The 14,189-nt window shown below is 31.9% G+C and overlaps 2 protein-coding genes across 5 annotated transcripts in view; one reads left to right on the top strand and one right to left on the bottom strand.

Annotated features, from left to right (window-relative positions):
- Window positions 1–1,668, top strand: part of bmpr1bb (bone morphogenetic protein receptor, type IBb) — a 121,259-nt gene extending 119,591 nt beyond the window's left edge. For all 3 annotated transcript variants that reach the window (XM_051121284.1, XM_051121285.1, XM_051121286.1), the window contains one exon: window positions 1,443–1,668. In XM_051121284.1, the coding sequence (XP_050977241.1) occupies window positions 1,443–1,568 (126 nt within the window). In that variant the 3' untranslated portion in view covers window positions 1,569–1,668. The remainder of the gene's footprint in view (window positions 1–1,442) is intronic.
- A 1,933-nt stretch (window positions 1,669–3,601) lies between these two features.
- Window positions 3,602–14,189, bottom strand: part of unc5cb (unc-5 netrin receptor Cb) — a 245,875-nt gene continuing 235,287 nt past the window's right edge. For both annotated transcript variants that reach the window (XM_051121277.1, XM_051121278.1), the window contains 4 exons: window positions 12,870–13,019; window positions 12,558–12,722; window positions 8,719–8,897; window positions 3,602–4,904 (listed from right to left, as the gene is read on the bottom strand). In XM_051121277.1, coding sequence (XP_050977234.1) covers window positions 4,751–4,904; window positions 8,719–8,897; window positions 12,558–12,722; window positions 12,870–13,019 — 648 coding nt within the window. In that variant the 3' untranslated portion in view covers window positions 3,602–4,750. The remainder of the gene's footprint in view (window positions 4,905–8,718; window positions 8,898–12,557; window positions 12,723–12,869; window positions 13,020–14,189) is intronic.

Below are 14,189 nucleotides of genomic sequence, written 5' to 3'. Positions count from 1 at the left end.
CCCCATTTAAACTGCTTTTTCACATTATTAAATCAGGCCACCATATCAACCCATTGTATGGACAAAAATCCACAAATGCTTCTTTTTCCCCTAAAAATAAAACACTATTTTCAGCTGAAGAAAGACAGACATGAACATCTTGGATGATAAGGGGGTCACTACATTATCTCTAAATTGATATTTTGGAAGTACACTTCTCTTTTAACTATTAACAATAAGCAACCACACTCAGTCATACATGCTCTGTTTATATTTGTAACCTTGGACCACAAAAACAGTCATAAGGGTCAATTTTATCAAAGAAACTTGTCTACACCATCTGAAAGCTGAACACATATGCCATTAATGGATGCTTTGTTAGGATAGAACACAATTTGGCCATGCCTACTATTTCACGATCTACAATCTGAGGGTGCAAACCATTCCAAACATTGCCAATTTCACTTTTAACATTCTCAAAATTAACTTAATGCGTGTTACATGTTCATATATTTACAGTCACTAATTTAAAAAACACCTTAATGGAACATGATCTTTACTCAATATCCTCATGATTTTTGCCATTCTATACAAATTAATACTTTTTACCCATACAGTGTATTGTTGGCTACTGCTACAAATATACCCAGGCTACTTAAGACTGCACTTGTGGTCCACAGTCACAAATATACCTGTGCTATTAATGACTGGTTTCAAGGTAAAGGATTACATACGGCAAGCCAAAACATTTATATACACCTGCTTGGGAACGGCATTACACACTGACCCATCAAAAGCATGCAATTTGACAGCAAAACACACATCCTTCATTGTACAAGTTGCTAAAAACACACATTCTTGACACACTTTGGAGTCACCATAAAACATTACAATACATTATCTTTTTAATAGGGGAAATAGATCATTCAGATAATATCATATTCCTACATCTATTTGATTTACATGTTTACACATGCATTTTCTGACTCCAACACACATTTTTATGCCAACTCACATGTCAAGGGCACACATTTTGCTGTCAAATCACACTGTGTCCACAGGCCAGTGTGCAATTAGGTATATAAACACCTTGCCATATGTACAGAGAGCAGCAGTGTTGACTATACATTCTGCAAAATAACACATTTGTCAGACACTCCATTGTGCAACAAATCCTCCACAGTTAGTCTTCTCGCCTCACTCTCCTCTTGTCATCTGTGACCTCTGCTTCCTGCTGCACCATGCATGACTTTGCAGCTCATGCAGGATAAACAGAGCACAGGCTTTACTTTTACAACTGAAGTGGTCATTATTACACTCTATTAAATGTTTTATATTCCTGGAAGAAAAAAAAAAGAAACAGACACAACAATCAGATCTACACTGAATACACACTGTCAACAATCAAAAAATTCTAACTGTATCTGGATGCATCTGACCTGTGCGTGTTGTTGTGTGTCCAGTGTCTGCGGCAGATGGGCAAACTGATGACCGAATGCTGGGCTCACAATCCCGCGTCACGTCTGACCGCCTTGCGGGTGAAGAAGACGCTCGCCAAGATGTCAGAGTCTCAGGACATCAAACTGTGACCCATCCATCCATCCATCCCGAGAGTCTGACGAGACAAAGCAGCTTTATCCTGCTTTCTGTGAAAGTTCATACAAGCTGCTCATCAGACAGACAAAACAACAGCACCACCTGCAGGACGCCACAGGTCACAATCCTTCACATAAACACTGACCGTCACTTAATCCAACACCATCAAAAGAGACTCTTCACAGGACTTACATCTGCAACTCCAACTCTCAATCAAGACTTTTCCTGAAAGCAAACAGCTCAGTAATTCAATCAAATGCATTTTCCAGCTTTAACGCACTCAAAATATACATGAAGCTTTGTCCTCACATTTTTCAGAAGATTCATGGAAATGACATGTCCAGTCATTTCCTCACGCTGTACAAATACGTCCTTGTAAAATATGAATGTAAATATTGAATGTCATGAGTTTAAGAAAAACGTTTTCTTGCGTTACATGAACGTTTGTACAGGATGTTTTGTTTCTTGTTGCCTTGTGCCTTATTTAACACACATGTAAAAGTTTAATATTTCATAGTTCTATGTAAATGGAGTGACAAATAATGTAAGTGTTTAACATTCCCGCCCCTTTAATAAACTAATTTCAATTCTGACATGCTGATTTTCTTTTTTCACCCATTCACCCTTTTTTCAAAGAACAGCAGCATTTTCACATGAACTTGTAATCATCGTGACAAATTATCACCTTTCTTCATAATCATTTTACACATTTTATTTACATATTATATTAGTTGCTTTAGAAATGTGGCAAATTTTCTCATTCATTAATATGTAACTACTATTTACTTTTTGGCCACTGTTGTTTTCACTTACTGCTTTAAACAGTTGTTCATGCTAAAACATTTGCTGTAAATGTGCTCACCCTCAGATCAGCCAAAATGTTCACTGCCATTCTAAAGTCTGGGATCACTTTTTTATTTTTTTTTTTTTACAAAGTCTCTTATCAAAGTTCCAATTATTTTTGCAAAAATAAATACTGTTATTGCAATCTTGATTAATTTGCCATTTTCATACACTTTACAATTTTATTTCTTTGGAGTAATGGCTGATAATAAATAAGCTTTGTATCATAGGAATAGTATTTTGTAGTAGAAAACCACTATTTCAATTTTCAGAATATTACCTTTTTTTCCACTCCATTTTTAGTCAAATACACAGCTTTGAGCAGCAAAAAAGACTTCTTTAAAAAACATTCACATCTTACAGATCCCAAACTTTTTAATAGCACTGTACATATACAACTTCTCAAGATGTTCACAAATGAACTCCTCAATAAACTTCTTGAGAAGCTGTATGCTTATGAGAAAAACAAACTCACAAAAAGATGATTTTACATTCAAATCTTTGCAAAACTTCATAATCCATACAAATTTTACAAAATTATTGGGAAAAAATTCTAAAAAATTATTAATATGGCTACATTTTTTTTTTATCAATTACATAAAACAAAATAGAAAATTAAACAACTACATTGGTCAAAATTATTAGCACATTTTACAAAAAAAAAGTACTTACAGTAAAAATACAAACTATTGCAATGTTTAAACCACATTTCAAAAATAATACAAATAACAAAAATAAAAATAAGTCCAATATGTACCACATACCCCACACACATTTCTCTAAATCTTGGAGGTTTTTGCTTGAACTACTGTTTTAAACCTGGAAAAGAAAACAAATGACAACAACAATTGTAATGATATTACCAACATTCCAACAATTCTTTTTTTTAAATAAAGCAAAATGACTCAAAATGCATTATTTACATACTTTTTCACATGATTCAGAAACATTTTAAACACCACTGACTAATTGTTCATTTAACACTAAGACATGTATTCATAAAGGACGATTAAAGATCACCTTTGATAAAACATATACATATTTTTTTTCCCCTCCACAATTCAAATGTCACATTTATCACCATCTTTTCAGAGCAATCTTTTTCCTATGACTTCTTCCTGTAAAGCTTCTGTTGCAAGGCACTTTTCATATAAAAACATAATAAAAACGAGACGCATTTAAATTCAGTGTTGCATATAAATATAATTTATTACTTGTTTAAAAATTCTTTCTTACATTTTGTACAGAAACTTCACAGAGGAGATGCAAGCGTTCGCAAATTACGTCATGAACGTGCCATAAAAGAATAAGTAACATCCTCACTATAAATATAATAATCGTATGATAACTATGGAAAGCGACTGCTAGCGTTTTTTTTAGCATGTATATTTTGCTTTATAAAGGATGCAGATTTTGCATAGACAGCTTTAGAAATCTGGACAACTCGTACAAGAGAGAATGAAGGAGAACGCAAAAGTACAAACACACTCAAATGGCTATTAGTTTAGTTGGTCTCTGTACACTTTGTATTTTACCGCATGCATCCATCCGATCCTCAATCAATCAATCAATCAATCAATCACTCACTCGTACGATCTCGCGAACGTCCTCCGATCCGCCGCTGTCCGTCCGTTAATGTCGCAACGATTCGCCGTCGACTAAATCTGAGACGAATGTCTGTGAATTCTGGCCACTAAAGTTTATTCCTGAAACGCGTCCAGCCATTCACCTCACGTTTTTGGCGCAATCGATGCTCAAAGATGTTCATTTGTTTCCTTTTTCTTCTACATTTCAATTAGATACAGATCAATATGCAACAAAACTATTAATAATCAAAATAAAACAGAAGAATAACACTGTTAAGCTTTACAGTTCAGATGTGTTTGCTGTATATATATACACACACAGGAGGCTGGACGGACGTGTAGTTACAGGCTCTGTCCACCAGGTGGCGCAATAAAGCAATAAGACGCAAAACCAGAGAGAAAACCAAAGGAACAGAGTATAAATAAAGGCATTTCTCAACACGTATTCATGGGAAGGTACCTCCACATGTTTTCAGGGGACGAACCGATCCGCCGTGACAGATGTGAGTCACGTGACGTCCAGGACAGAAGCCGGAGGTCCAGTATTTGGACAGCACAAGTCGCGTTTCCTAAGAAACTGATTGGACGGGTAGAAAAGCAAACGGCTGTGGCAGGAACCATATAGGCGGCTTCTTCTTCCTCTGTTTGGAGCGGGTCTGCCGCGCTCACAGTGATCCGGCGGCGATCTCGGCCGCCCGCTGGGACTCCTGGGAACGTCCTCCCGCGCCCGGCGCCGTGGACGGGTGTCAGTGCTCGGCCGACATGATGTTCTCGTGACGACCCATCTCCTCCAGCACGGCCGCCAGCCGGTTCAGATTGCCGTCGGGGAAGTGCTGCGCCTCCCACAGGTCCAGGATCACGCCCGTCGGACTCGACTTGGTGGCGAAGTAGTTGAGATACCTGTGGACAGACAGGACACAGAAAAACACATTTAGAAAACACTTTTTTTTTTTTTTTTTTTTAAACAGACACACTGAAATTGTCAACATCAAATCAAATCACCTTTATTTATATACCGCCTTTAACAATACAGAATTGTGACAAGGCGGCTGTACAGTATTAAATAGGAAACAGTACATCAACAATGCAAAAGGCAACAGTAAACACTCCATTTTCAGGTAAAGGTAGTTAATCAAATACAAAAAAAAAAAAAAAAAAAAAAAAAAAAAAAAATACAATATTATGTGAAGATAAAATCAAACATGGACAAATAAAAATAACACTACTTAAAATATGCCTACATTTTAAAACATTACAGCTACAAATTACTTAAATAGATAAACTCTTACAAAAAATACTCTCAAACATGTTCATTATATATATATATAGTTCTTATGTACAAGTTCTAAGTTCTCTGTGCACACATTACATATATATATGTGTGTGTGTGTGTGTGTATACACTACCGTTCAAAAGTTTGGGGTCAGTACATTTTTGTTGTTTCTTTTTTTTTTTTTTTTTTTTTTTTTTTTATTCACCAAGGATGTATTAAGATCATAATTAAAAGTTTATTACAAGTTAATAATAAATAATTTACATTGTTATAAAATATTTATATTTTCAATAAACACTGTACTTTTTAAACTTGTTATTCATGAAAGAATCCTGAAAAAAAAATTTACAGGTTCCAAAAAATATTTGGCAGCACAACTGTTGATATTATCCAACATTGATCATTCTAATAATAAATCCGCATATTAGAATGATTTCTGAAGGATCATGTGACACTTAAGACTGGAGTAACAGCTCATAAAAATTCAGCTTTTCATCACAGGAATAAATTCTATTTTAAAGTATGTTAAAATAAAAAACATTATTTTATATTGTAAAAACATTTTGCAATATTACTGTTTTTTTTCTATATTTTTAATCAAATAAATGCAGCCTTGATGAGCATAAGACACTTCTTTAAAGACTATTACAAGTCTTACTGACCCCAAACTTTTGAACGGTACTGTATATGCTATATATAATAAACAAAACCCTGCAATAAAGACTATAAACATGAAAAAAAACAAATTGAATTCATTAAAACATTAAACAAAAATGACTGAAACTGAAACATTTGGATTAAAAAAATATACAAAAATTAAAAATAAACTTAAAAATAAAATCACAAAACAAATACAACAATAATAATAATAATAATAATAATAATAATAATAATTAATTAATTAATTAAAAAATAAATAAATAAATAAATATATATATATATATATATATATATACATATATATGCATGCACATAGAACTTCTAAAACCCTGCAATAAAAACTCAATAAAACATTCAAAAATGAAAATAAAATATATTCAATTACATTTCAGAAAAAAAAAAAAAATTATTTACAACTAAATAACACAATAATTTAACTTATTAAAATAGTAGCTGAGATGCCTAATGACTATATATGTGATGCGATCTGGGAAAACCCACCGGATGTGGCGCTGGGACATTTTCAGGACATTTGAAAAATAGGTCAAATGTCTTTTTTTGGGGGGGTCAAAATTAGCCATCCATTACATTATTATTCGATAACATCTTGTCTATCATCGCTGAAAATATCTCAGCAAAATTCACTTGTTGAGTGCAGAAAAAATACACATTTATTGCAGCAAGTAGAAATGACTGTGTCTTTTTCTTATGTTAAGATCATGCTGCGGAGGTGCTTTCCCTTAACACCACAAAAACAGTTAACGCTACCTATCAAAATAAACCATGTAACATATTTAGTAAAGGTGTATCAATTCACATTCTCCACCAGTCCTGTGTAAACTACGGCACACAAAGTTATTTATTTAATATGGTGAGATGGCAGAGCGCAACAACGCTGTCTAAAGTACTGCAGCTGCTCACTGAACCCATCTTACTCGTCTCAATCTGCTCAATCTTGGTGATGTCAGTGCCCTAACCGAATATATTATGGATTATTTAACATCCAGAGATGAAGGATGGGATGATGAAGTTACTAAAGAGGAGGAGTCCCATGACACTCAGTTTTATGCACAGTGCGCAAACAGTTGCGCTGCGCTCGCTTTTACTACAAGGTGCTGCATTATTCGTGCTATCGAAACATAAAATGGGTGATCAAAAGTTCAGAGACTATGCACGATAAACAGACATTAGTCTGTTTGTGTAATGATGCAGTACAGCGCTCCCAACTTGACAGACAGCTCTTGTTAAACCCGTAAAGTGAAAGTGAAAGCCGTCTCACTTTAAAGCAGTTTTTCTCCAAACTGAATTCCTGAAAATCATCGCTATCAGCCAAACTAAGGCAGCCAGAACTTTGGTTACATTCAAGCTATGAACCAAAAAAAAAGTTTTGAAAAGGGCTTGAACCCAGCTTTCATATGGCATCAAAACCTAAAAAGGTCACATTTCACCATGTGTTGGCTTTTCCTAGATCGCATCACATATATACACATAGAGAGAGAGAGACAGATAGACAGACAGACAGATAGATAGATAGATACATAGATAGATAGTTTATCCTTTACACACTTCATTTAATTCAGCACTGACATTTCCATCACACTCTCATGAATAACCATTATGTTAAAATGGCCATTCAAATATATAGGCCATATAAACTGTGATATACACACATACAGTTTTATTAAAATGTCTTCAAGCATGTACAGTGTCACAGTGGGATGTCTGGAAACACGTAATCATGTTTTTCTTAAAGCAATTTTCAGAAATGACTGTATTTTCCAGCACTAGTTATGACATTCTGAAGGTCTGATTTGTTTATTCGGTTCAACGAGCTGCTCCTCTGACACATTAAGAGAGGAAGACAAACGCAGCAGGAGAGGATGCTGGGAAAACTGTGAGCACAGATAGTGACAAATACAGGCAGACTGAGAGAGCACCGCTGGCCGACTGGCATGCTGGGACAGATAAGACGCCCCTGCTGAGAAAGGAAAACCACTGCAGGACGTCATGTGACCTTCTGCTGAAAGCCAGTGTTGGTGTCAGACTTATGACTGTTCATGAAAATTGTGACATGATTAAACTACCAGTCAAACACTATAAATGTGCACTGACTTAAAATGGTCAAACAGAACCAGCCAATCAAATATGAGGCTGCCGTCTGATTGACACTTACATTAACCAACCACAGCAGACTTGCTCAATTTTATGATAAAATGTGAGCTGATTCAGGCAGATGGAAATTTGGTGGTGTTCAAAATAAAATAAAATATAATACAAAATAAGTACAAAATGTAGCAAACATAAATGAACATGAATGAAAATAAATAAAAAAATAAATTAAATGCACTTCAATTAAGAACTGAATTAAAAATGTAAAACATCAAAACAACACATTAAAAAATAAATATACATATGAGAAACTTTAAAATAATAAAATAACAGTAAAATAAATCAAAAACCAGATTTGAAAAAAAAAAAAAAAAAATTATATATATATATATATATATATATATATAAAATAAAATAAACCGACTGAAAATATTAAATTAACTAATGAAGTTAAACAAAAAACAGACATGCATCAAAAACTATTAAATATTTTAAGAAAAAAAAAAATATTACAAACATTAATACTAAAAATACATTAAAACCTACTGAAAGTCTTACATACCAAAAAAATAAATAAATAAATAAAAATAGACATGACAAAAAAAAAAAACACAACACAAACGGAACAGCTAAACTATATATTGTGAACTCTATAGTCATCAGCGGTCTGACCTGTCCAGGTTGAGTTTGTGCGCCAGCATCCTCCAGTCGTTTCCACGGGTCTGCGGTGCGTCCAGACTCCCGCACAGCTTCTGCCGGATGGACAGCGGGATCCGGAAGGCGTTCGGACCCACCAGTGTGGTGATGTTACTCGCCGGATCCAGAAGAGATGTGTCGATGCACTGAGAGTCCTGAATAAACACAACAACAAACTACATCACAATGTGCTTTCACACACTCATACAACAACACGACTCACACTTTCATTCCATTTTTATTTTCAAAATGAAAATAGTACAATAAAAATGTACAATATTAATAAATATTATAGTAGCATATTAATAATAAGCTAAAAGTATAATAATATATGCCAATTTTTTTTCAATGAAAATATGGATTTAAACTATTATTGCCACCTGAAACTAACACTAAAACTATATCTATATCTATATATATCTATGTGTATCTATATATATATATATATATATCTCTATATCTATATGTATCTATCTATATATATATCTATATATATCTATATGTATTTATCTATCTATCTATCTATATATATATATATATATATATATAATAGGTATAGCTTTTATAGGTATTTAGCTTATGTAAAGTGCTTTCAGACAGACATTTCATTTCCTCATTTGATCACATTTATCCATCTATAATGCATCCAAAAAAATTTATACAAATATTTCTCAAAATATGACTTGTATTGTGCAGTCAAAAATTATTTATACTGTTTTTGTAATACATAAATACAACAAATATCAATACATACAGATATACTACTACTACATAAAATATGTCAAAAATTGTCATATAAAAATGTTTATACTGTTCTAAAATAAATAAATAAAGACATATTAATACTACTACTAATAACACATTAAAATATTCATCAAAATATTTATTACATATTTCACTGAAAACTATTTAAAAGATTTGGTAAAAAAAAAAAAAAAATAATTAAATAAAAAAAGGATGCATCATTGTTATTAATTATTTAGAATTAATACAATTTCCCTATAAATAATTTTGTTTTTACATTTTTTTTTGGAATCGAATAAAAAAAGAATGCCACCTTTTCAATTCACACACTTATTTGACTTTTTTTTTTTTTTACCCACTGGAACAAAATCCACATAATGAGACGATTAACAAAAAGCTGCAATTGTTTCCTGCAGGAGACGAAGCTCTGACCGTGAGATCAGCTTGATTTTATGACGATTAGACGAGGACACGTGCGTTCAGAAGAACGCCAGAGGATGAACAGCCACGGGATGAAGGTCAGAGTTTCAGCATCAGACAGTGATTGAGCCTCATCTCAGATCTGTTCTCGCTCAGATTTCCTCCTGTGGAAATGTCAGCAGGATCTGATTCTGATGAGCCTCATCAGAGGCAAGGAAAGGTTCATCTGACCCACGGCACAGACCGCACGGACGTGTTCAACGTGAGCTGTTTGCTTCATACAGCAAGAACATTAAATCACATCTAATAATGTCTGAACGACATTTTATCACAATCAAAACAGCTGCTCAACAACTGTCTGTGCAGAGGTATTTTATGCAGTAATTCTATTTTTTCCCCCCCATTTTGCTTTCATTTTATTTTTGTGCTTGTCAATTTTACAATAAAATACATAAAAATGACAACAACATACAACTAAATGACACTTTCACAAAATAAAAATATTACAATTTACAAACACTACAATAGCACATTAATGACACGTAAAAAATAAAATAAAGCCAAAATAAACTTTGAACACATTGATTATTGCTACCTGAAACTAAAACCATAAACAGATAGAGAGATAGATAGATACACAGATACATAGATAGATTAATGCCAATTTCGCTTTTTTGGTTGCAGTTTCAAGTACTACAATAATGGAAATTACAACTGTTAAAACTGTTAAAAAATATACACATATATTTGTTTTTCACTACTACAGTATTTACTAATATTCAAAATTTGTATTTTAATATTTAAATTTTTGAATTTTTCAAAATTGAAATAAAGTGCCAGTCATTTTCTTGTATGTTCTTGTAATTTTTATTCATTTAGCTGTTGAAATTTGTAATTTTTAAAGTGGATCAAAAAAGTTCATCAACATACTAAGACTGGGTATTGTTTTAGTTTTAGGACAACTCTGATGAAAGCTTTTGATTCACTTCAAACGTTGACTACTGTATATATATATATATATATATATATATATATATATATATATATATATATATATATATATATATATATACATACACACACACACATTATTTTCTTATACATATATTATATTATTAGGGCTGTCAAACAATTAAGCACAATTAATTGCATCCAAAATAAAAGTTTATGTTTACATACTATATGTGTGTTTACTGTGTATATTTATTATGTATTTATAAATACACACACATGTATATGTATATATTTCTTTATTTATGTAAAGTGCTTTCAGATTTAATTTCCTCATTTGATACAAATATTTCTCTAAATATTACTTGTATTGTGCACTGTCACATACAAATATAAATAAAATATCAATACATACAGATATACTACTACTACATAAAATGTGTCAAAAAATGCCATATTTATACAAATGTTTATATTCTTTATTTAAATAAATAAATGTTAATACTGTATTTATACTACTACTACCAATAACACATTAAAATATTAATAAACAAAAATATTTAAATATTTAATTAATTAAATATATGTGATTAATTGCAGTTAATCATTTGACAGCCCTAATTATTATAGTATTAGTATATTATTATACTTTTCATTACTATAGTATTTATTAATACTAACATTCTACATTTCAATATATATATATATATATTTAATTTTCTATTTAATGAAAGCCTCAGTCATTTTGTTGTATGTTCTTGTCATTTTTATTAATTTAGGGTTTTTTTTGTCTCTATAGTTTATATTTCAGTTTTATTTCTAACTATGTTAGCACTCTAATGGAAATGAAAAGTGTTGCCTTAATTAGCAATTACCTAACATTATAGAAAATAATATATTGTATGTACATATACACTACCGTTCAAAAGTTTTTTTTTTTTTTTTTTTAAGAAATTAATACTTTTATTCACCAAGGATGTATTAAGTTAATAATTAAAAGTTAATAATAAATAATTTACATTGTTATAAAATATTTATATTTTGAATAAACACTGTACTTTTTAAACTTGTTATTCATGAAAGAATCCTGAAAAAAAAATTACAGGTTCCAAAAAATATTTGGCAGCACAACTGTTGATATTATCCAACATTGATCATTCTAATAATAAATCCGCATATTAGAATGATTTCTGAAGGATCATGTGACACTTAAGACTGGAGTAACAGCTGATAAAAATTCAGCTTTTCATCACAGGAATAAATTCTATTTTAAAGTATGTTAAAATAAAAAACATTATTTTATATTGTAAAAACATTTTGCAATATTACTGTTTTTTTTCTATATTTTTAATCAAATAAATGCAGCCTTGATGAGCATAAGAGACTTCTTTAAAGACTATTACAAGTCTTACTGACCCCAAACTTTTGAACGGTACTGTATGTATGTACATAAAGTGTATATATATATATATATATATATATATATATATGTATGTGTGTGTTAACTTTTAATTTCATTTTAAGCAATAACAAATTAATATTTTTAAAAAATTCCAATTAACAATAATAATAATAATGTTCTCAGCATTTGAATCAGTGTTTTGATAGTAAAGTTCTTGTGGTGACATTTGGTATGAAGGCGTCTGAATGCTGTGTTGGAGCAGTACAAGTGTGTGTGTGTGTGTGTGTGTGTGTCTGACCTCCGACAGCGTGGTGTTGAGCTGGAATATCTGTCCTTCTCCCTCCACCTGTCTCACACACAGCTTGCAGGAGAGCTCGAGTGTGGCGGCGCTGAATCGCTCCAGAGTGAAGGTGCAGTGCAGGTTTCGCTGAGAGCCGCTCCACACCTGCTGGAACGCCAGCTCCTGACAAACACACACACACACAAATACTGGAGCAAATGCATGACTTCCCTCCAAAACACATTTCATTTCATGTTTTTTCATGTAAAATACTAGTACATAAAATATTTATTTTGTTTATAAAGAAATGAAGCAGCAGCGTGTGCGTACCTGGTATTTGGCGATGAGTTTGCTCTTCCAGAGGGTGTGCGGGACGTCATGCAGCGACAGGCGCAGGTTGTGGGTGCTGTCCTTGAAGTTCAGAGACTTGGGTTCGTCCAGCAGCTTCCCGCCCATCTGCTTCTCCATCTGAAGCACCTCCTGATGGACACACACACACAGCAAGTCCGTCAGCGCTCAGCGGGAACACGCGCGCTTCATCTGCCGTCAGCTCGCGCTTTAGCGGTTCTGCGCGCTCAGTCAGGACGTGAAGCGGGTTCATGCGTCCAGACCTCACACAAATCATATTCGTATCATTGTTTATATTCAGATGATGTTGTCGCTTGCCTGCTGACACCTACACTACATCTGCTGCTGACACCCACACACACACACACACACGCTGTTGTTGAAGTGACTGTGAAAGTTTAGTTTGGCGAGTTAAAGGCTGCTGATGGTTTCAAAGTAAATAAACAAGTCCTGCTGAACTTTTCAAATGAAGCGAGTTAAACTACACACCAACAACAAACAGCTTTAACTAAGGCAACACTTCATTATTAACTTGTACACATTCTTAGCTAATAATGTTATACTTTCAGTATATATATATTTTTATTATTATGCTTCATCATTAGTTCATAAAGTATCTACAGTTGTAAAAATGTATTAGCATCTGCAAAATGAACAATTTACAATAATGTGAAAATACTGTTCATGGCTAGTCCATCAACTATTGCAATCTGCTCTAAATAGCATAAATTTACACTAAATACAGCTAATAAAACTAAGAAATATGACAAATTAATATTAATAATAAATATTCAGATGTTTTTATATATGATATAGTAATAACAATATAACAATATATTATTATTATACAAAAATCATTATTAATTTTATATTATTATTACATTATTTTACATAAATAAACAGTAATAATTAATAATAATAACATTTTCATAATAAAAGGAAATCATATAATATTATAAAATTAAATAACATTATTGTAATAGAATAAAATAGAATATTTAAAATAAAAACAGCAACATTTCACTAAACATTCAGTCATAAATGAAAGTAAAATCCTGCACAGGGAATTAACTTTTTTTTTCTTCTTAGTTTTATTTGATTTTTTTCATAAAATTGCATGAAATACTAATAATAAAACTAATATATATGACAAATACAAATAATATATATTCATATGTTTTTATAAATTATATAGCAATAACATTAATATAACACTATGTTATTATTATTATTATTATTATACAAATATTACGTATTTATCATAATATTATTTTATATTATATATATAAAATATATAAAACT

This window comes from Labeo rohita, chromosome 10, assembly GCF_022985175.1.
Source record: "Labeo rohita strain BAU-BD-2019 chromosome 10, IGBB_LRoh.1.0, whole genome shotgun sequence".
Classification (NCBI taxonomy): Eukaryota; Metazoa; Chordata; class Actinopteri; order Cypriniformes; family Cyprinidae; genus Labeo; species Labeo rohita.
The sequence above is the reverse complement of the archived record's forward strand: the minus strand, read 5'-3'. Positions and strand labels throughout refer to the sequence as shown.